Source organism: the organism of the source record quoted next, unplaced genomic scaffold, assembly GCF_019419815.1.
Source record: "Pyrus x bretschneideri cultivar Hongxiangsu unplaced genomic scaffold, Pyrus_bretschneideri_v1 Contig6, whole genome shotgun sequence".
In the NCBI taxonomy this organism is placed as follows: domain Eukaryota; kingdom Viridiplantae; phylum Streptophyta; class Magnoliopsida; order Rosales; family Rosaceae; genus Pyrus; species Pyrus x bretschneideri.
Genome location: NW_025999798.1, coordinates 4099459 through 4122232, shown reverse-complemented (window position 1 = coordinate 4122232; position 22774 = coordinate 4099459). Strand labels below are relative to the sequence as shown.

Here is a 22774-nt window from a genome sequence, read left to right as displayed (position 1 = left end):
GTTTAAATTGGAAAACTTTATACTCCATCACTAGCCTCTTACTTGTCCAGATCAGCTTCTTCGACCGTGGAAGCATGGTACTTGGTGTCTGCCTGAATCACAAGCTAGGCGGTAAGTGTTTTTTCCCCAAAGTTTTATTGATTTATCGGGAAAATCTTCGCAATGCCCCCTTAAACTAGAACTATCTTTCAACTCGCTCTTTGGACTTTCAATTGGGTTCGAGCCACCTACTCTAATAGAACGTGCAGCTTTGCCAATTTTCAAATTCTCCGTCATGGTTATGTTTGTTCATTCAAAGGGCATTGCTAATTAATTAGTAGAAAACTGATAGCAATCCTATTGAAGTTGTTGTATGACATTGTGGCCAAAATGAAGGAGGGGAAGAACCAGCCCTCATGATCACTGTTCTAAAAATCTCCACCTACCGCCGCCTAGGCCCTGCCGAGTTGCTAGGCAGCTAGCCACCGTCCCGATTAATGTCTAGGCGTTTGAAATTTAGAAAGGGCTCCTAGACCCACTAAGGCGCCCGCCTAGATCGCCTAGGTAACCCGCCTAGCCCGTCCAGACCCGCCTAAGCACCCTCCTAGGTTGCAACTCACTTAAACAGAAAATAGATAGCTCTCATTTTGCATTATTAATTTTAATAAATTGTAAGGGACTTGTTGAATACTAAAATCAACACATATTATCTTCTTGTATCCCCATGTTTTCATTATGTTCAAATACTTCATAATATATATGTCATTCTATTTTGTAATTTATGATGAAATTATATATATTTTAAGTATAAACACACACCTATTTACACAAAATATAATAGATTTACTTAAATCCGCCTAGTCCGCTTAGGTGCCTAGGTGCTAGGCTCCAGCCCGCCGCCCGACTAACACCTGCCGTCTTTTAGAACTTTGCTCATGATTGAGTGGCTACAACAATTAGGGGAACTGTACACCAAAATAGACATCATCAATGATGAGGTTGTTATAGATGTAGCAGCTGGTGCTGGTTCCCAGTGCATGGGGTGGATTTTGGGTGGGGAAAGCCTGTATGGGTGACCATTCCAAGCCACAACTTAAAGCGTAGTTTTTATTTGATTGATGCCAGAGATGGGAAGGTGTCAAGCATCTGCGAATCTGACGGAGGAGTACAGATTATCTAGATCCCCCAGTGAACTTCTAGGATGAACGGCGTCTAACATTATCTAGATCTCTAGGTCACCTAGTACTTAGGTACATAGAGATCAATTAGCGCAAACTAATGGGAGTTGTAATTGGCGCTCTCAAAGAATCATTCTGCACTCCTCCTTAGTGTTGTTTCTCTACATAATCTCTTCACGTGAGGAGTGCAAATTGACAATTTTCGAGCGTCAATAACAACCCTCAAAAGAATAAAACTATTTGCTTAAATCTCCTATAATTGATCAGGAAACACATGATCAAGCTGCAGAGTATATCTGATCACACCATGACATGATTCAGTAATATCAGTACCATAAACATCTAATCAGGAAATTAACACATGACCAATAATCAACTGCAGAGAAGCTAATTACTCGTTCAAATTAAAGACGTGAAAGTGAATTTTCCTTTACATTACCAACTGGAGATTTAAGCAATGCGATGAACTCTTTGTGAAGTTCAAACTTGGCCATGTCTTCCTCTGTCAAGCTAAAATACGACTCGATACCATCGCCATTTTTGGTGTCCATGAAAACTATCTGATTATTAATATTCATGGCAGCCATGCTCACCCATGCAGGCTTCCCCCAACCAAAATCAGCATCGTAAATAGGAAACCTGCACACACTCGAAAAAGTCAATGTCACCAGCTCACCTTTTGCAAACCTCTCCATTCTTTTCCTCATGAAATCCAAATGCTCTCGATATCCCTCTTGAAATCTCCTCATATAATTATTGTCAATGTTCTCAATTTCCTGTATCACCTGCCTCACCAATCGATGGCTCTCCTCCCCATTGACCAAAGTTGGAGTTGCAGTGGCAGCCCTGTAATAATTCCCAAAAGCATGCTGAGGCAAAGGTGGGTCAAACCTCGACCGCAGATCCATAATATAAACAACCGTGTATAATGTTTGAGCGCGTGATTGATTTGGAATACCGACACAATCTGTTTTTCTCCTTACTGCCAGAAAGATGTTCCATAAAAAAGCTGATAAGGCCTCAACTTTTGAAGGGCGTTTTTGGGTTTTGGAAAACTTCATGCTCTCTTCATATCTCGATCTTAAAGCCTCAATCTTTGAGCCATCGAACACAAACCTCTTTGTTACGATTGCTTTCTTGTTGACATACGAAACCCCTAAATACCCATCCATATTTTTTGGTGGGAAGATTGATGCTGCAGAAAAATCCGGACCCACAATAATATTACTCTTCCCTTGTGCATCACAATTAGCTTGAGCTGCCCATCTGTTCACAAATGTAAAAGATGTTAACCCATCTGCAATCCTATGAGAAACACACAAGCCAATAGCAAATCCTCCACAGTCAAACACATTGAGTTGAACACCAAGGGGTACTTCAGTTACTTCGCCTAGCCTGTAGGGCAACAACTTGTTGAGTTCGGAGACGAAAGGGCTGGCGATCACATGAGAGAGGGGTTGGGATTTGACTTTGGATTCGAAGAACGGCACGCCTTGGTCGCTGCAGTGAACAAAGAGATTGTGTTTCACTCGGCCGGCAAAAGGGTAGTATTGGGATAATATTTTGGAGAGAGACGTCTTGAGGATGTTTGATATCTGAGTGATGGTTTTGGTGCCGGTGGATTCGTAGAAGAAGAGAAAGGGGATATATGCAGGGGGAGCTAATTGATCGAGAAAGGAGAGCTGGTGATGGTGAAGATGATTTGGGGTTGGAGAAGATGGTTTGATCATCTCTACGGACTTGGAGATCACTTCAACTTCAATCTTCATTCTCACGCCCCTCCCTCTCTCTCTCTCCCTCCCTCTCTCTGTGGTATGGCTAAATTCTTGGGGCTTAATTTAATTTATGTGGTTTCAATAATTTAATTTATCTCCTTTAGTTAATTAAGAACAACATTTTCATTTAATTTCTGTAAAAAAATTACAAATTATTATAATTTATTTGATTTAAAATATTTAAAATGAAATAAAAATTAAAAAAAAAAAAAAAAACAAAAAAAATTCTCCTCCAACCATCCGACCTCCTATTTTATCAGGAGTGTTACTATTCTCATCCCTTCTTATTTCTACCCGCACTGTTTATTAAAAAATTTAATTACCATTTACCCTCAGGTAAAATGTCATATTACTTTAGTAAGAAGGAGGCGAAATCGCACTGTAGAAATGAACAGCGATTTGGAGAGAATTTCATTTTATTTACGAAGCTGCCACTGTCTCTGCCGCTGATCTTGATGCCGCATGTTGATGAACGTGGTAAGGCAGGGGTGCGATGGTCGTTTGAGTCTGTAGGGTTTCGAACGAATTGGGTGGGTTAGGGAGACTTTCATTTCCTTTCTTTCTGTGAGTTGCAGAGGAACTCGGTGACACCATGCCGTCAGGAGAGAGAGCGGGAGGGAGAGAGATGGGGATTTGGTGAAAGGAAGGCATGCGGCTTGCAGAGAGGAGGAGGTGAGAGAGAGGGGGAGGGAGGAAGGAAGAGTGAGAGAGATAGGGATTTGGTGAGGGGAAGGCATACGGCTTGCAGTTAGACAGAGTCATAGGGGTGTACGATTCAAGGAGAGAGAGAAGAGATTGAGTGGTTGCATCACTTTCACTACCTGCACTCCTGAGGCCGGCTACCAGAGAGAAGGACACATGAGAGAGAGAGCACACAGAGACAGGAAGGCCTGAGATTGAGGACAAAGGCCATGGTTGCACAGAAGGACTGAGATTTGAAGCCCATGACAGCCTCAGCTGATTGAAAAGGTGAGGAGTTGTTTTCAAATCTTTTATGCTTTAGGATTAGGTTTACAAACTCTATTCATATCATGCAGCTTCAGATTTGAAATTGTGATTTTGTTTAGCAAGAATTCTAGGGTTTGAGACGTTTGTGAGGTTTTCCCATTTTAAATCTCCTTTTGTCGTCAAATTCTCTCTAATTTATTGCTATGTGATGTAACTCTTATTCTGTATATTTTACTGATCAATCGAACATGCAAAGGTAGTGATTGAAGCCTTTTATTGCTGGGAATCTATTAGATCGTTTAGAGGTAAAAAAACCCAGCTTTTTTTTTAATTTAATTTTTCTTCGTTTAAATCTATTAGTTCTACTTAAGGAATGAATTATGATCAGAATTTGTTTCAGGGAATGGGAGAGCAAAATTCGAGAGAGAATGTCGAAATCGGCTAAGATCGAAGATAAAGATGGACGGGTCTGCTCGGCTGCTGATACTGACAACATGTAAATCAGAGCCGCTAAGAATGGCGGCGGAGAAGCTCAGCTCGACCCAGAGTTAGGTTTCTGAAAAATGGGAAAGGTTTCTGTAACATGTTCTTCTTCTTCCTCTTCATCTTCTGGTATGCTTCTTTCCCTCCAACTTTGCAAATATTTTTGTTTAAATGCTAATTGTTTGCTTGGTTTGTTGGGATCTTTTTATATTATTTTGATATATGTTATTGATTTTTCTTTTCTTGCATTTTAGTTTATTATATTGTGAATCAATGAGTAATTTCCATTGGGACTATAAGAAAAAAGAGTAATTTAATTCTCAGTACCCAGATTCTGATTAGTTGCTTCTAATTTGTCATAAAAATTTTAGGTGTTTTGTGTTCGACATATAAAGTGATAAATGTGTGTTGATACCCAAAAAGAAGATGAATTTAAAAGAATAGAATCTCTAGAGGGTTGCTTTAGGACCAACTGATGAAAAGGACCAGAGAAAAGGTTGTCGGATACACTCTTGGTCATGCATCTGTGATGTTGTAAGAGCTCTAAGACTATCGCTGTAACATGGAGAAAGGGAGGTATGGGTATGGTATGGGTAGGGGATGGAAAAGCATTTCATTTTCCATTTGCTTCCTGAAACCTGAGGGATTTCTGCGACTGCAGAGAGAGATGGGGGTGTCTGTTAGGTGCCCTTTAATTGTCACTTTTGTGATTTGTCCACCCTTGATTATTGTGTGATTCATTCTCACGAGCGTTCTATGCACAAGGTTTCATGTTATTCCTTCCCTTTAATTTTGATATTGTTGTGCTTAATTTCTATTTTATTTTATTAGGTGATTAGATTACAATTTACAATCCCCAATTTTTTATTTTTACTTTTTATGCCTCACCGCTATTGCTTTCATTGTGTCGTATAGAATAAAGACTTTTTTGAATGTTATTACCGCTGTGGTTTCTATGTGTTCGATACTGATATTGGTCTTTCCCACATGCGCTCTTTTCACAAGGTTTCATATTTTTCACAGCATCCGCTCACCCTATGGGCACCCGCACCGGTGGGCTTGGCCCTTCTATCTCCTCCAACCGCAGGTGTGTATATATATATATGTCAAATCTACTTATTTGCATATGTGTCTTTGTGTAGGGTTTGTTCCTGATCAGTTTTCCGTCATTTTTAACAATCTATGCAATTATATTGCTTTGGATTAGGATTTCAAATTGAGGTTTTTAATACGTTTGTTTTGGAATTTTTGAGATTGTTGGAAATTTTAGGGTTTGATGATTTTTATTTCAAATATTCAGTTTTAAGAAGCATATTAACAATGCACAAGGAGGAGGCAAGGCAAGTGTCGCCACTGTAAACACTAGGATTCCAGTATTGCTTCTGCGCAACACGACGTTGTACAAAATAGAGCCCATGTACATCCCCAATTACATGGTACAGATTTCTAAGTATCAGTTCCCTTTAGTCTAGAAAATGTATGTGTTTGAAGGAGTTTGGGAATATTAGATAATTGTGTTCTTTTTTAACATCTGAGTTGCCCATTTTGTTTGATTTTCATTTCTTGGCAATGTTTTTCCTTCTACTGATTTAATGTAGGAGGTTCTGACACGCCCGTTGCAAGCATGCTTCCCGGACAGCTGAAGCTTCAGCCTCTCAGAAAAGATCCCGAACTTTTCCAAAGGCTCCGACTTCTCAGAGAAGCTCCCGAACTGTTCCAAAGGTTCCAAAGGCTCTGACTTCTCAAGAACACCACCTCTCTTTCATCAACAAAGCTTGATAATTTGTTTTATTTTTTTTCTGGAAAAATTCCCGATTTTGATTTTTTTCAATTTTTGTTTTGTTTTGTTTTTGTTAATTGCAGCTGCCAGTAACAATTTTCCCAGTACACATGCCCTCGATGCAGCTCACGCTACTGTTCCCTGCACCGCTACAAGGTATGCATGCTGATTTGTCCATATTCTTATTTATTTTCTTTTGTAATATTTAGCAAAATCAAACATTTGATCACCTTCTTTTGATTTTGGGTTTGGTGGGTTTGATGCATACTGATAAATTTATTTGGTTTTGGTTGATCTGAAATTGGTGATTGCATAACATGTTGGAATGTGAATTTTCATTCGTTGTGTAATTCTGAGTCTGTGTTTGGATGCTTTAATATGTTGAATTACCTTAGATACTGGCCTTCCGTGACTCCCTTGATTTATGCATGATGGAACTAATTTACTTTAGAATAGATAGTTTTTCTGGTCTTCTTACTTTTGTTGGAATGTTGTTAATGTAATCTGTTAATTTTGGATATTTGTTTGTCATGGATTCTGTAGAAATAGACTCCAGTTATGTCCTCTGGTTTTCTGATTTTTTTTCTCAATTAGGATTATTTCTTACCAATTTCCTTTGAGATTTGTGCATGTGTGTTTGTTAATGCTCATCGATTGGTGAGGGTTTCAGGGATGGGGGGTCATACCGATAGACATAGAGATAGAGATAGAGATAGAGGGAGACAGAAAGGGAGAGATAGAGGGAGAAGGAGAGGGAGATGGAGAGAGAGGGAGAGGGAGAGGGAGAGGGAGAGGGAGAGAGGGAGACAGACATAAAGATTGAGAGAGAGAGAGAGAGAGATGGAGAGGGAGGAGTGGGGATCTCATCGCCATTGCTGCAGATCCTCGATTTCATGAGTGGGAGAGGGGGGACAGTTAGAGAAAAGCATGGGGGCCGTCGGGATTTGAGGAAGAGGGGTAGGGATTGTTGCTAGGGATTTGGGTTTGTCCCTTTGGACCTTTTCCGACAGCACCACTGCGCTCAAACACTGTCTCACAGTGGAACTCTCTCCCCCCCTTACTCAATCCTCTGCTTCTTCTTTGATTCATGGTTGGTTGATTTATAAAAAACCTTAGAGGATAAATTTGGGGTGGGATCTACGTTTTCTCTGCATTACTTAAATTTTGCATTTGTTTGTTCTGGATTTCAATTAAGAAATGAATAAATTTGGGGGTTTATGGTTTTGTGTTTTGCTGTTTATATGCTGGAATTACAGGACAGGGAGGAAGACAAGGAGTTGGACCCTAGATGTGCTCTCCTTCGTCCATCATGCGTCTGCATGTCCTCATCACAAGATAAGTACCATCTTTATACTTGATTTTCTACTGTTTTGTTTGGTTTTGATTCTCTCTGCCATTCTCACTCCACTCTCTCCGTCTCTCACTCAGTTCGAAGCTCTTCAACTTTTTTGCACAAGCTCTCAAACATCTCAGATCCCTCACTCACTCTTCAACTTTTTCGCACAAGCTCTCAAACATCTCAGATCCCTCACTCACCCTTCGATCTTCAACTTTTTACCATAAATTAATTTAATTTCTATTGCAGCAAATCTGGTCATTTTCTATGTAAGTTTCCCCTCATGGTTCAGTTCTGGCATTCCCCTCAAAACATCATTTGTGTCATTTCCTCTTTTTCTGTGTTCAGCTTACATACCTTACATATATATTGGAGACTATGACGATAAAAGATGTCAGTTGAATGTATATAAAAGCCAAGCTGCTTATCTTATAGACCTCATGCACTCATGTGTCCCTTTGTTCATTCATGATTGTTTTGAATTTATTCAGGTTAAATGCGTTTTATTCATGCAGTTACGTTTAAAACAGTTGATTCCCGCCGCAACACGCTGGCGTATTTTCTATATAGACTAAGATTTGGTAATATATGGGGGTGAGACGAGCTATTTCATTCCGAACTAAGACCTAAGAATCTTCGCAATTCTTATCCTTTAAATTTTGCATTTTTTAAAATATTTATTAATTTTTTGGTGATGCAGATAGATGAACATGTTCAAAGGGAAATCAAGCATCCGAATATCATTCGATCCAAAGAGGTTAGTGATCATAAACTATTTTCATTTTGTAGTTTTTTTAAATATTTATTGACCTCATTCACTCATGTGTCCCTTTGTTCATTCATGATTGTTTTGAATTTATTCAAGTTAAATGTGTTTTATTCATGCAGTTACGTCTAAAACAGTTGATTCCCGCCGCAACATGCGGGCATATTTTCTATATAGACTAAGATTTGGTAATATATGGAGGTGAGACGAGCTATTTCATTCTGAACTAAGACCTAAGAATCTTCGCAATTCTTATCCTTTAAATTTTGCATTTTTAAAAATATTTATTAATTTTTTGGTGATGCAGATAGATGAACATGTTCAAAGGGAAATCAAGCATCCGAATATCATTCGATCCAAAGAGGTTAGTGATCATAAACTATTTTCATTTTATATATTTTTTTTAAATATTTATTTATTTTTGGTGACGCAGATCCAGATGGATGAACATGTTCAAAGGGAAATCATAAACCATAAATCACTGATGAATCCGAATATCATTCGATTCAAAGAGGTCAGTGATCACTATTCAATCCTTTTTTAGGTTTCAAACAATACTATTAAATGGTTTTCAACATTGGATTTAATAAACCTCTAATACAGGTTTAGAGTTTTGGTTTGGCTTTGATGTTTTCCACCATCACAGATTTTCCCTGATTCTTTCTATTTTTATTATACTTATAAATGAAATTGTTCCCTGGATTGCAGTTACTTTTCAGCATCTGACAACACTGATATAGCATTTGATGTACACTTCACTTTTGAAACCCAATCGGAATTATGTTCCGGTCAATATTGAGGATCCAGGTAGCTCGAGGTCTCTCTTTTCTATCTTTCCCCCTCCCTATATCCCTCCCTATATGTAGTTTAATATAATTGAACAGCTCTATTTATTTAAGATTTAGTTGCGTTCATCATAACTGAAATTTGTTGCAAGAAATTGGGGGATGAATTTAGTTTCGGGGGAATGTTATTTATTCTTATACTGCACAGAAAAAAAAGAAGCAATGCATTGGGTGCAAGTGTGTGTTTTTTATCATTTATTTTTGTAGTTTGAAAGTCAATTGTGTTTTTGTTGCCGCATCATATAATTATTCAAAATGCCCTTTTTAGCATTTCAATACCATTTGCATGTCATTGTTAGCACTTTGAATACCTTATCCCCAATTTCAAGATCATGCAAAACAATGTGACATTGCCTCTCTGTTTATCTTAACATTGCCTCTCTGTTTTTGGTATCTTTGTTTTATCTCTGACAGACGAGTGCATGGTTGTCACGTAATCACATTATGTGTTTCTTTATCAAACTGTATACGATTTCTGATTCTTTCACGTATCAGACAATATAACGAACTTGAACCCAAAGAAGACAATAAATGTCAGGCAGCTATGTACAGGTGACATACAAGCATCTGTATTTCATTCGAAAATCAGGTGAAATACAGGTGTTTTTATCTGCAAAAAATTCGGATATGGTGTCCTAATAACTTTCTCATGCTATTCTATCTGATTCTTTAATCAAAGTTTTGTAGTTTTTAGATTTGGTGGATCTTAGTAAATTAGGTAGTAAAAAGTACTCTTTTGCTTTTTCTCAATGTAGTCAAATTTTCTCAAGACGATGGGAGCGGGGAAAAACAATGTCAAACATGTGTCGTATATATAAACGTTTCTTTTGGTTGTGAAGATACACTATGGAGTGTGCATATTTGAATTTTCAGTTCCTCAAGTGTATTCAATCTCCCATTTCATTATAGAGACCTCACGTAGTACTTAGTTGTTCTCCACTAAGATGCATGCTTCAGTACAATCGGATGAAAAAAAAGAAAAAAGAAAAAAAGACCATTGCAATGTTGGTATTTTGTATATCTTATTTATAACTACGTTTTCTATTGCAAATTATTGCCACAACAATTTATATGCGCGAGGTCCATGTGGCTATTATGCATGCATTATTTTCTTCTAAGTGAGGAATGAGGATATGGGAAGTTTTCCTCATTATGCTCCTATGCCCAGTTGGTCGGGTGTATATGACATGCAGTGAGCTCAGGGACACAGATAGGTTAGTTCATCCATGATGCTGGGCCCTATCTTGAATGGTATTTTGGTCACCGCATTTTAGATGCTTAGGTCTGTGATTGAAGTATTATTTGTGTTTTTTTCTCAGAATTCATAATATTTGTAACTATAAAAAAACAACATACTTTTATACCTCTGTTTCTCTTTTCTTTGTTTTCATGAGAAATTAATTGTCATTGGCAGCACTATAAAAAACAATCTTTCTGCATTATTCTCTGCTTCATACATAATTACATGATTTTAGGTTTAACATCTAGCTTTTTAGTTGTAGATTACTTATATGGGTCTTTAACTACAATATCAAATTTCTTACTTTTTTCATGTTTTTACTTTTGACTTACTGATATCTATTTTAGAATGTGGAATTATATCTAATATTTGTTTATTTCCTGACTGTCTTAATCCCTCACTGTCTGTAGATTTTAAATTTTGGTAAGAACCATGAAAATGGCTGAAAAGCATGATGTTGTTTTCGAAATATATATTAGCATCCCCTTCTCACCTAACTGCCAAAATCAGGTGGCTTGACTTGAGGTGTTTTCAGATATTGTAATTGAATGAACAATTAGGTTACACTATAACAAAAATGTGTAAAAAGGGTTGATAACCGCATTTTTAAGAGAGAAAGTACTATTTTGTCTAACCCTTTTGAGTTCCCATATATTTTCATTGTTTCATTTATACGTCTGTTGGAGGATTGGAGGGGATTGGGAGGCAGATGAGTGAGACTTCTGATGGTTACTGTAACAACCCGTCCCGGAATTTACGGAAGAAAATGGGTATTTTTATATTTTTACTAAGTTTGAGAATACCTTCCTTTTTAAAATTGTTTTTGAACCTTATTTGGTGAGCCCAAGAGGCCCACCCCCTGTTTTGTCCCCCCTGCCGTGTCCCTCCTCTCTTCTTTCTTTTTCTTTTTTCTTCTTTTCCCTTCTTTTGTTTTGTTTTGTCTGCACCTTCTCCCTTCCTTAGAAACTCCCCCATTTCTCTCTTCTTCCCCGTGAAACACACACACACACACCTATGCCCACACCTATAACTCTTTTCAAACCCCGTGGTTGTGTTTTGGACATCAAACCATGAAGAAACCACCTCGGAGACTCTTTCCCAATTTTCCGGCGAGCACCGTCCCTTTCGAGGCGATTTCCGGCCAAACCACGGCGAGTTGGCCGGCGTGCGAGGTATCAATCTCTTCGTCTCGTTGAGTACTACAACTTTCCTTTTTGTTTCACCTAATTTCATTGAGTATTGAATAAGTTATACTCATTTGAATCTTACCCAGTTTCCGGCGACCTCAGTGACTTTCGAGGTGTTTTCCAGCCAAACCACGGCGAGTTAGACGTCGTGTGAGGTACCATTCTCTTCGTCTCTTTGAGAGCTACGATTTTCATTTTTGAATCACTTGATTTTGTCGAGTATTAACAAAGTTATGGACGTTCAAAGTTTTTCTGAATTCCGGCCGAATTCCGGCCTTCTTCTCCGGCGTGAAACCCAGCCCAAGAAAACACCCAGGCCTTCAGGCCGTTTCCTTCCCCCACGGGCCTTAGGCCCGTTTGGTCTCTGGCCCAAAACCCTAAACCTTTTCCTTTTTTTATTTTTAGTTTATTTCTTTTAAAAACCCAAAAGGCCTTAGGGCCTTGGTTGCAGCCCAAACCCATTTCCCTTTTTATTTAGGCCTTAGGGCCTGTTAGCCCAAGACCCTGGGCAGCCCAAACCCATTACCCTTTTTAATTAGGCCTTTGGGCCGTATGGTTTCTAACCCAAAATCCAACCCACCTAAAACCTAAACCCAATTACCCTAACCCAAACCCTTAGGCCCAAACCCGGATCCAATACCCAAACCCTAAAGCCTGACCCGTTGACCCGTGACCCGGACCCTGACCCGTTGACCGTGACCCGGTCAACGGTCAGAGTTGACTTTGACCGGTCAACGGTCAACGTTGACTTTGACCTCGGGTTGACTTTTTGGGTTTTTGTGCGGGACCCCTCCTAGGCTAATTTCGACGTCCTGAACCCGTTTCCGATGTCTGTTTTCCCAAATTCAATCGTTTGAGTAGAGTTTGACTAAATATACCATTTATGTGCTTAGGGGCAATTATCGATGGCGTTTCCTTCTTCGCTAGATGACGTGGCTTTCGACGGCGAAGTACTGTGAGTGGACCCCTTCTAAAAATGCATGTTTTAATGGTAGAATTGCATACACAGAAAAACATGACTTTACGATTATGTTTTATGAAACGTTTTGAGATAATATGCTTACTGAGGCTAGTTTGAATTATTACTATTTTTCCTATAACCCATGTTCTTGTAGAATATCTGATGGATGACGATATGATATTTAGAACATGTTTAGAACACCTCTTTATAGTATAGATGATGGATGACTTTATACTATGAAGTTGATTTTCAATATATGTATGTTCACTGGTTTTGTACTTACCTAGTGGTCCTTTCCGCTACGGGACGTAGGAATAGATCCGGTCCGTCCCGGGCGACGGTTTGGTGTTGGCATAGGGCCTGGAGTGTGTTTTCCTCTGACTGTCTGCTCAGAGACGGGGAGCCGGCACGGGGCCTGAAGTGTATTTTCCTCTGACTGTGTGCTCAGAGATGGGGAGCCGGCATGGGGCCTGAAGAGTTATATCAGACATTCACTAGTGTTTATTATTTATGCAAATTATGATTTGAGATATTGCACGACATGCTAGGTTTCGGAAAACCTATGTTTATCATTATATATAAGTGTTTTCATAAAACTTGGGGGTTAGTATGTTGATAAATGTTTTATTATATATATATCAACTTGGTCCACTCATGTTTGTTTTGCGCCCCCTTCAGGACTTAGAATCGAGGCATACAATCCCGACGTCCAGGCACATTCGCATCGGCATCTTCGAGTCCTCTCGGTGTAGGACCCACTCCTTCGTTTCATTCAATTTTATATTATTTTCTTTTAGTGTTCTAGATTAGTGGTGTGCTCTGAACACGGTCCTTATTTGCATGTTCATTATTCTTTTATATTTATAAACCTTATTTATCCTTTATTTTCAGCATTTGTACTTAATAAATGGCTTTCGTCACCCTCGGGTGTCGGCCAGCACGTGCCTATCCTGGTATTCGGGGAATATCGGGGTCGGGGCGTGTCAGTTACACAGAAATAAATGGTCTCTCACATCTTGAACCAGATTACTGTTGGTTTGGCAAGTATGAATGATTCTAGCCTCTTTTTAGAGGAACTATGCTTTCCATTTCAATCAGAATATTCTGTTATTAGAAGCAATTACATAGAGTTTGGCCAACTAGAATGGCTCGACAGAAAAAATGGTCCTAATTGTTCACTCTCTAATGATGTTGGCAAGTAACGTTGATTGTTTGAAACGCTGGCGGTGCTTCTGTTTTCCACAATGTAAGCCCAGGATTATGCGATGGTGCTCAATTTGGATTTGTTGCATAGCTAGAAGGATGATCTTGTAGTAATTGCTGAAGACCGTTATATCCCAAGGTATTGATTCTTTCGAATCCCAGTTAAAAAAAAAGAGTCAGATTTATATATATTTTGCATCATTATAATTAGTCTACTTGGGTTAGCTTAAGATTACAGAGAACAGCCTACTACATGGGGTAATAAATCTTTCTTATAGCATGCATATCCATATATAGCAAGCAAAGTTTCACTTAGTTGGTTCTTAGGCACTAGACCGTCTTTAGCTTCTAATTAGCTGCTCATGAATTCTTGGCATCTTATTTTATTCTTCTTATTGGGGTGTTTTATAGCACCGTAGATTTTTTCAAGGAGCTTCTTCAGTTTGTTGTCAAGGCTGGTTCAATTTTAAGTAATATTTATGGTGTAGATTGGGAAAACAAACTTGAGGTATTAATTTTTCAGAGATGGTTTATGCTTGAAATTAGCCCTGTTTTTATATCTTCCAACATTCTGTTTTCTTGGAGTCAGTGTGTGCTTGAAAACTGCTGAAACAACAATTGAACAGTTATTTTGTTTTTTGTTAACTGCTGAAACATGTGCTAGGTCTACAGGCCATATATTTTGCTACCTTAACTGCAAGGGCAAAATATGTCTGGACTGCATCTTGCTTTTGTTTCTTACGGAAATAGGCATCCTGCATTTTTTTTTTCTTTGAACATTAGTGCTTGAAAACTTAGCTGCTGAAACAAAAACAGAACACTTTTAACGTTTTTTGTTAACTGCTGAAACAGGCGGCTGGCCTGCAGGACATATTTTGCCATCTTAAATTCAGAGGCAATATATGTGTGAACTGCATGTTGCTTCTGTTTCTTGTGGAAATAGAGAATTTTTTGCAATCACATTTTTGTAATCAAGAACGTTCAGCTTCGTCCTGTTAATTGTACAATGTCTTTTCATATCAGTTATGTTGAATGTATACAAAAATCAAGATGCTTATCTTACCGACTCTTTTCACTCATCTATCCTTCTATTCATTCATGATTATGTTTAATTTATTCAGGTTAAGTGTGTTTTATTCATGCAGTTAAGATTTGTGCATTCAAGTCCCGTAGCAACGCGCGGGCGTATTTTCTAGTAAGGACTAAGGGAAAACAAAATCAGATTGTTCGCTTCCACCCATGCTCAACTAGTAATCTTAATTCCCAAACATCTCGTCTGCATTTTGTTCCGTTTAATGTTTAATATATGTTTATTGGATCCTAAATTATTGAATTTATGATTGAATCGTGAGTTGATCTTATTGTATTAGTCGAGCTCATCGTAATACACATCTCAAACGCGCTGAATGCATCAAGCTGTATAAGGATGTCATCAGAGTTTCTTTCTCTACCAATTTCGTTTCTTATTATTTCGGCTTTGATTCTATGATTCGTTGAGCGACTGACTCTTCATTTCTATTATTGCATCCCTTCGTGGTCTGCTATGGGGTTGGTCAGGATGGTAGTAAAAGTGCAGAAGGGTGGTAGCGGTTTGCTTCCTTCTATTTAATAAATTTTCTTTTATTAAATATATTTAAATAATTGAAAAATAGATGGGATAACAGTCTACAAAAGCAATACGAATATTGAATTTTGTGCTTCTCAGCGGTCAGTAATGGCTATGGGAAGGGGGAGGCTGTGCTGGTGAGTGGTGTCCGGGTGGTAATTGGAAGGGTACTTTGGTGATAATAGTGGGTAGGAAGAGGGTAGGGTATTTTTCTTATTTTTTAGGGTACGTGGGATTATAATGTAAATATGACAATAAAATGAGTCTAGTAGCACTCATTATTTTCTTCTCGTGTTTTTATGTCACAGCCTTAATTATTTTTCAGATTGGAAGTTTTATTTTTTATATGTGTTATTTTTCATTGATTTACATTTTTCTGTAAAAAGAAAGAGTAATTATTATTTCTTATGAATCTCTAAAAAAGATTGAATGAAATGTCATTAATTGGCTAATAAAGACAAACATAAGGACTTAATTAGTCAAATCAAAAACACAAAAACTAAATTGGCTATATAGGCTATAACACCGGGACTATTTTAACATTTAAACCAATTCTTAAAGTAAGAATTTTTTTTTTGTCGACTTAAAGTATGAATTGAACGGTTGGAATCTTTTTGCCGACATTTATTTCTTTATGCGATTAATTAAAGTATAGTTGGTTACCAAGCACTAATTATTCAAGGTTTTTATTTTTTTTATTATTTTTTTAAATTTTAATATAACTTGCATTTCTAATAAGTATTGATTCTAAAATCACTGTAATGTAAAAATACTTCAATTTTTTTTAAAAGTATTTTCAAACGAGTCCTTATTTTTTGAGATTAGAGAGTCATCTAGACGAAGACAAGATTCCAAAATCCATAAAGCTTGATCCTCCAATGTCTTTCAGTTCTTTAATGAACCCAGTTTAACTCTGCAATTTTACCAAACAATCTGAAAAGTATGAACAAAAACTTCTGATTTAGGTAGACTATGACAAAAAAATCCATGGTAAAGAAATGTTCAAGAGACTCTTATAGTGAGACTCAGTGACACCTGTGGGATAGATAGATAAACACAATTAATTTGAATTAGAATATCAACAAAAAAATGTGTTGCACTATAGGTAGACTGAAAAAGACAACCTATGATACATGTAGATAAACACAAATAATTTGAAATAGATTATCAATAACATGATATATATTGGTAGATAATACAATTTATCCATGATATGCGTAGAATAAAAAAATATATAGAGGTAGATTAATAAAAGAAATATGATATATAAACACCAACAAAATCCATAGAAAAGTATAAACAAAAAGATGATACTGGGGGAGAAAAACATGAAGAAGAAAGAAAGATTTTTAGAACAGAAAAAAATAGAGAAGCATGAACAAAAAAAGGGAGAAAGCAGACAAGATTGGCTAATTTCTACAAATCAAACCTACAACATAAATTAGAGGTTGGACATCTTTGATCATCTATGCTGGGGAGCAGGAAGGAGGAAAAAAAACACGAGATAGAGAGAAAAAGAGAACGAAGAAATAAGAAACGTTTTGGAGCAGGAAAGAAATTTAGCAGGACAATAAAAATGAGTTGATGTGGATGATGAGTATCGGACCTAACTCAATACTCAAGCAAAATTGATGGGTGAGGACCAAGGAGGTGTAGATGGGGAAGGGGAGGGGGAGGATTTACTGTGTTTGTGTATGTAGGTGACCGGAGAGGGGGAGGATTTACTGTGTTTGTGTATGTAGGTGACACGTGGTCCGGTCTTTCTATCTGATAAATTCTCTTTGTATGAAAAAATTACTCTTCCAGTTTCTTGTGACATTACTCTTAAGTCTTAACTCTTTTATGTGATGCTGTCGTCGCTGAAAGAACATTTTCGACTATGAAATTTTTAAAGGTCGATTAAGAGATTGAATGAAATCAATAGATAAATGATAGAACGGTTATTTTTATATAGAGAGATATTTGATGGTATTGGCAATAAAGTTGTTATGCAACGCCTTTAAAACATAAAAACGCATTTAAAGATATTGTAATATGTTATATGAAAAATATTATAGATGAATATATGAGTGTTTTATTTAGTATTTAGTACGTTCTTGAACTATTTAGTTCGTGACTTTGTTGAGAAGGCCCCATCAATACAGACCTCTAACTTGGTCCTATTTGTATAGCCTTGCATAAAAAAATATGCGGGGGATCCATATCACATCAATATAGAACGATAAGGTGAGACCCTTTAATTGTTTTTCTCCTTCAAATAGAATAATCCAACTTGTTAGGAAAATTTTGTATGTAATATAGTAATTGAGAGTGGCGTGCGGAAAAGAAACTCAATGTTTACTATGTTAAGAACCAATACGCTATGTTCTGGATGAGAATGACATCAATATCTTTATATTTCTATGATTAGTAAGAAAAACCATGACTTTCGAGCTTGTTCATACTTTATATCTCTATGAATAATAAGCAAAACCATGACTTTCGAACTTGTTCTTCATTCTTATATTTCGACTGGTTCTATTCGTATACTAATTGTGATACAAGGATTTAATTGGGAATTATTCTAATTTGGGAAGAAAAATAACGATACCTTGTTGGTTTTGATTATACTTATTAGAAATGGGCAAAAATATTGAAAAACTAAACCAAATCGAATGAAGTAAAAAAGCCAAAAAACCTAGTTGCCTAGAACGTCTAATTATTCATTAAATTGACTGAGTTCAATAGAAAGTACAAATTCATAAGCATAACAAAACACTTACAAAACACAGTTTGAACAACACTCATCCTTACTCAAATTTTGATGAATTTAGATACAAGAAATCTCACAGACACAATTAATTTTACTTCAAATGAGTCTATGTATTCTTTTTCTTTTGGGCAAATCACGAATAGACTCATTTGCAGCCTACAGAATACTTTATGATCGTTCCAACACATTTCATTTTTCTTCTTCTTATTTATTTCCACCGAAGTACTCAACGCATTCTTCACTACACATTTGGAGAAACAAAGGCAAGGAACTCACCATCGCCTTCAATTTTATCCAAGTCTTCTTCCTTCATGTTAATGTAAGCTTCAATCCCACCACCAGACTTAGCGTCGATGAAAACAACCAAATTATTGAAAGTTAGGGCTGGCGAGCCAACCCAAGTAGGGTTTCCCCATCCAAAATCAGCTTCATACAGTGGAAACCTACACAGGCTGGTGAAGCTCATCGTTACCATCTCTCCTTTGAAGACATTATCAGAGCGCTGTTTGATGAAATCCAAATGCTCACTGCCCTTCTGCAATTTTTCAACGTAGTTTTTGTCGATTTTCTTCACTTGGTCTCTCACCTGCGTCACTAGGCCATAGCATTCCTCCCCGGTATCCAAAGACGGGATTGTCATTGCAATTCTGTATAGATTTCCAAATGAGTGTTCCGGCAATGGCGGATCAATCCTCGTACGAAGGTTTACTGCATGGACAATGGCGTAGAACCTTTTTGGTGCAATGTCTGACTTCACCTGAGTGGCAGCCATGAAGCGGTCCCATATGAAAGCAGATAAAGCCTCCACACGAGAAGGCGGCTTTTGGTGATTTTCTAAGCTCTTGCTGTGATCACCAGCACCATATTTTGTTTTGAGAGCCTCTATCTTTGAAGCCTCAAAGACAAACATTCTGGTTACAATGTTCTCCCTTGTGATGCCAACTCTTGGATTAAACCCAGATATGTTCTTTGGTGGGAAGAGTTTGGCTGATACAAATTGTGGGCACACTATATGATCACCTTGTTGTCTAGCAGTGGCTGCCCAAGTTTTGATGAAATTGAAAAACGATAATGCGTCCGCAATCTTATGGGAAATGCACATACCGAGAGCAATGCCACCACACTCAAAGATGTTGAGTTGGACACCGAAAGAAATATCAGCAACTTCATCTACTTGGAATGGAATGAATTTGTTGAGTTCGACAGGAATTGGGTTTTGAATAACATCAGAAAGTTGGCACTTAACTCTAGTTTCCAAGTAGGGTATTCCCTGGTCATTGCAGTCTATGAACAAGTTGCCTTGGGCACGTCCGGCTAGCGGGTAGAATTGAGTCAAGACATTGGATAGGGATTTCTTAAGTTGATTGGATATTTCAACAATATCGAATTTTGTTTCGGGCTCTGATGAGGAATAGAATATGACCAAAGGATTATAGACCGGAGGAGATATCTGGTCGAGAAAGGAAAGCTGGTATGTGCGAAGGTGATCAGGAGTTGGAGAAGATGGTCTGATAATCTCCTTGGAGATTACTACAACTTCAACCTTCATGATATCTTGATAACAAAACAATAATGGTATAAGGAGCTGGAGTTGTGCTTCTATGGTGCTCTTCAACGAGACTTATATAGAGCTAAAAGCAACCGCATGCCAAAGTGGACAGGTAGAAAAGAGAGTATAGTTAAGAAAGCAAAACACGTAATTGGCTCATGGATCTGATTATCTCCATGACAACATCCATTGTTTTGTTTAACTTGAAGATTAATGAATTGCACGAATCACAGCCCGAAAATCGCGGAACATGACATTTTCTTAATTATCGTTAAAAATACTTAAGCCTTTTCTTTTCTTGAACTGAGGATTAGGTTTAAGTTTTCCAATGAGATAATAAGGATAGGATTTTCTGATATGTTGAAGCGTCTCAGTTTAAGCAAACAATATAATACATATATATTTAGTCCAACCTGTTATTTCTTGCAGAAATGCCTATGTGTTTCGTGTGAAGTTAAGGTGCGGCAGAATTCCACATGCTAACAAGTAAGGGCAAGAGATTATGAGAGGATTCTAATGCCTCATTTTCAATTGTTATTTTTCAACTTAAAGTGCTTTCACATTTGTTTTTATTTTTATTTTTTTCTTCAAAAGAAAGAAATTTTATTATATTCGAATAGAAATGTTTACATATGAAGCTAAAGTATTAAATGGTCATTTTGGCTCAATACCATCCCAATTATGAAACCTCTCTTCTCGAGCAACAAAAGAAGCTACTGGATGCGTCGCCTTGTTGCAAACACGAGGAGTGAAGACAAATTCCACTCACTTCAATTGCTGTTTCAAACACTGAACATCAAAGTGGATGCCTTCAATCACAACATCAAGTTGGGTTTCTGTTAAACATATCTACTAGACATTTGGAGTCCGATTCTATCTGAACCACCTCAAAGTCTTTATTAATTTAAGTGTTTTTCATATTCATTTTAAAACAACAATATTAATTAATCAATTGCTATTTTTATGGAATCTCATCCCTTCCTCAATTTAAGGATTCAATTATCTAAATCATTTGTAACTTCATTTTATACAAAAATTGTTTTAACTAATACCTATAGAAGATGACATCATTAGTTTTTTTTTTTCAAGAGTTTAAGTTACAAAAATATCCTTTATAGTAATAATTTTTACACACTTCTATCTCCTTTATCCATGTTGTTCCTTTCTCTCTTTCTCCTTTCAAGAAACATCGGTCCGATTTTTCCTTTTCTCCCATCTCTACTCATCTGCTAGCTACTTCCACGTTTTACACTTTATAATGGTAAAGTATACCGTGTAGTTTTCGCTTTCCATAGATGTCAACCATGGCTCCATCTCTAGATGGCAGCATAGACTTGCTATTTCTAGAATTAAACCAGATCGGAACCCCGCGACTCAATTTGGTATTGAAAGCGTAAAACAATTTGAATCCATACTTGTCGAGAATTTCTCCACCTCCAACTGGTTCTGGTCCCAACCTCCTAAACCTGACTTGAACGCGTTGATCAGGCCTTACCCTTGTCGATACCGGCAAATTTCCAGTTCTGGACCAGTTCTGGAACCTCCGTCCTCGAAGTTTTGGGATTCAGATTCAGGTTCGAAGAAGACCAGTCGGATTTATAACACAGAAAAAACAAATTATTCTTCCACAATCCTAAATCTTCTTACTGAGAGAACCACAAAGATATTCACCAGAGGTCTAGTTTTCCGGTGCTGGAATCTTGACTTACATGGTTGAATCCTGGTGAAGTAGACGACCGTAGAACTACAAGCACAGAGTAGAGATGAAATTCTATTTTAAGGACATTTCGGTACGCAAACCTCGATTTTCAGCTTGACTGTTTAATATTATTTTGTTTTGTTCATACTTTGTTAAATTATTTATTCGCATTTATTATTTATTTGTGTGGATGCAAATTTCTTCCTTCTTGATTTTGGACAAAATTGCACTTACAAAACAAATAACACCTTAAGTCAAGGCCAAAAGCCTCATACGCTCATGATGATTTTTGGAGGGGGGCTTTAACTGAAGAACCTCCGATGCCAAAGTTAGAATTTTGAGAGAAAGTTGTAATACCTTGAAAATTTTAAGATATATGATTATGTGGAATTTTTTTTGAAAGTGAAATGCCCTTATTTGGTTAAGGTAATTTTACGAGGACGTATTTTATCCTCACATATTTTATCGTATTTCTTGACATATCTGGATGGAGGATGATTCCACGAGTGTATAAGCTAAAGCCGTTTGTAAATTCGGATTATAGCGGTATAGTTATAGATATTTGAAGTTGTTTTACTACCTATAGTTTTAATTTAATACTAGGTGGGAGTGAGAACCAATCAAGGGCTTGGATTCGGCCCAATCAATTAAAGGGGTTATGGGACCAATCAGATTATGAGAAGGGAGGCAGGAACCAATTAGGGATAAAAAAAAGGAGGGAAAGGAAAGAAGAAGGAGGGGGAAGAACCGGGTCACCCTTCGACCTGCGCCTTTGACCCGTTTCCTCCATAATTTCCGATGGTTTTCCATCGGAGTTTCCACGAATTGGACCAAGCTACCATTCCCAAACATCATCTAGCCCTTCCCTCTTCCTTTTCCACCCCAGATTTGGAAGAAAATTGTTGTAAATGGGTGAAGAACCGTCGGTGGGTACGATGGGTTCATGTGAGAAATCCCAAAATCCTGAAGCTATTCCCACCAATTACCACTGCCATTAGACTCCCCATAAGGCTTAGAACAAATCCCAAGCCTTGATTGGGGCGGCAGAGCACTGGAGGTGGCGAATCGAGGTCACCCAATTTCTAGGGTTCTGGCGGTTTGTGGCCAAATTCAGGTATTTTGAGGCTGAATTAGACCTCGGCCCTGGTATGAAAAATGTTCCTCTCCTTGATTTGTACATTCCTGCAAAATTTGATAATTTTTTGAAATAGTTGAAATTTTCAAGCGACTAGGGGCGGCCGACCGCCACGCATGGGCGCATGTGCGGCGGCGCGTGGCCAGTGAGCCAACACCACCATTTTATGCATATTTTGATATATTGAAACCATATTTGATATGCATTTGGTATGACTCACTTGTTTGAACCTAGTTAGTGATTGTTAGTCACTTGAATGATTTTCGAAAATGAGTTAGAAATTGAAATTGTGAACTACGAATGGCTTGATCTCTTTGTAAGGTATGTAGGCAGTCTAACGAGAAGGTTAGAT

At 37.6% G+C, this 22774-nt stretch overlaps 2 protein-coding genes and 3 long non-coding RNA genes across 6 annotated transcripts; 3 read left to right on the top strand and 2 right to left on the bottom strand.

The window, feature by feature from the left end:
- Positions 1–1470: 1470 nt before the first annotated feature.
- LOC103949879 (stemmadenine O-acetyltransferase) lies at positions 1471–3018 on the bottom strand. Its single transcript, XM_048571449.1, has one exon. The coding sequence runs from the start codon at positions 2924–2926 to the stop codon at positions 1562–1564; it is 1365 nt and encodes a 454-aa protein (XP_048427406.1). The 5' UTR covers positions 2927–3018; the 3' UTR covers positions 1471–1561.
- A 2279-nt stretch (positions 3019–5297) lies between these two features.
- On the top strand, positions 5298–9371 carry LOC103946543. Of its 2 annotated transcripts, none has more exons than XR_007253540.1 (10): positions 5298–5450; positions 5664–5799; positions 5962–6085; positions 6227–6299; positions 7400–8060; positions 8180–8236; positions 8368–8446; positions 8553–8609; positions 8679–8759; positions 8954–9371. It is a non-coding gene; the product is annotated as an uncharacterized LOC103946543 (long non-coding RNA). The 2 variants fall into 2 exon arrangements; XR_007253541.1 differs by lacking the exon at positions 5298–5450 and adding an exon at positions 5496–5584.
- Positions 9372–11639: 2268 nt separating this feature from the next.
- On the top strand, positions 11640–12599 carry LOC125471239. Its single transcript, XR_007253543.1, has 2 exons — positions 11640–11672; positions 12411–12599. It is a non-coding gene; the product is annotated as an uncharacterized LOC125471239 (long non-coding RNA).
- Positions 12600–13465: 866 nt separating this feature from the next.
- On the top strand, positions 13466–15150 carry LOC125471238. Its single transcript, XR_007253542.1, has 2 exons — positions 13466–14189; positions 14827–15150. It is a non-coding gene; the product is annotated as an uncharacterized LOC125471238 (long non-coding RNA).
- A 2818-nt stretch (positions 15151–17968) lies between these two features.
- LOC125471301 (stemmadenine O-acetyltransferase-like) lies at positions 17969–19653 on the bottom strand. Its single transcript, XM_048571563.1, has one exon. It carries the CDS (start codon positions 19586–19588, stop codon positions 18281–18283), a length of 1308 nt encoding a protein of 435 aa, XP_048427520.1. The 5' UTR covers positions 19589–19653; the 3' UTR covers positions 17969–18280.
- Positions 19654–22774: the final 3121 nt, after the last annotated feature.

Coding starts and splice junctions, on each gene's coding strand:
- LOC103949879 (XM_048571449.1), bottom strand. CDS start 2,926: ATGAAGATTGAAGTTGAAGTGATCTCCAAGTCCGTAGAGATGATCAAA.
- LOC125471301 (XM_048571563.1), bottom strand. CDS start 19,588: ATGAAGGTTGAAGTTGTAGTAATCTCCAAGGAGATTATCAGACCATCT.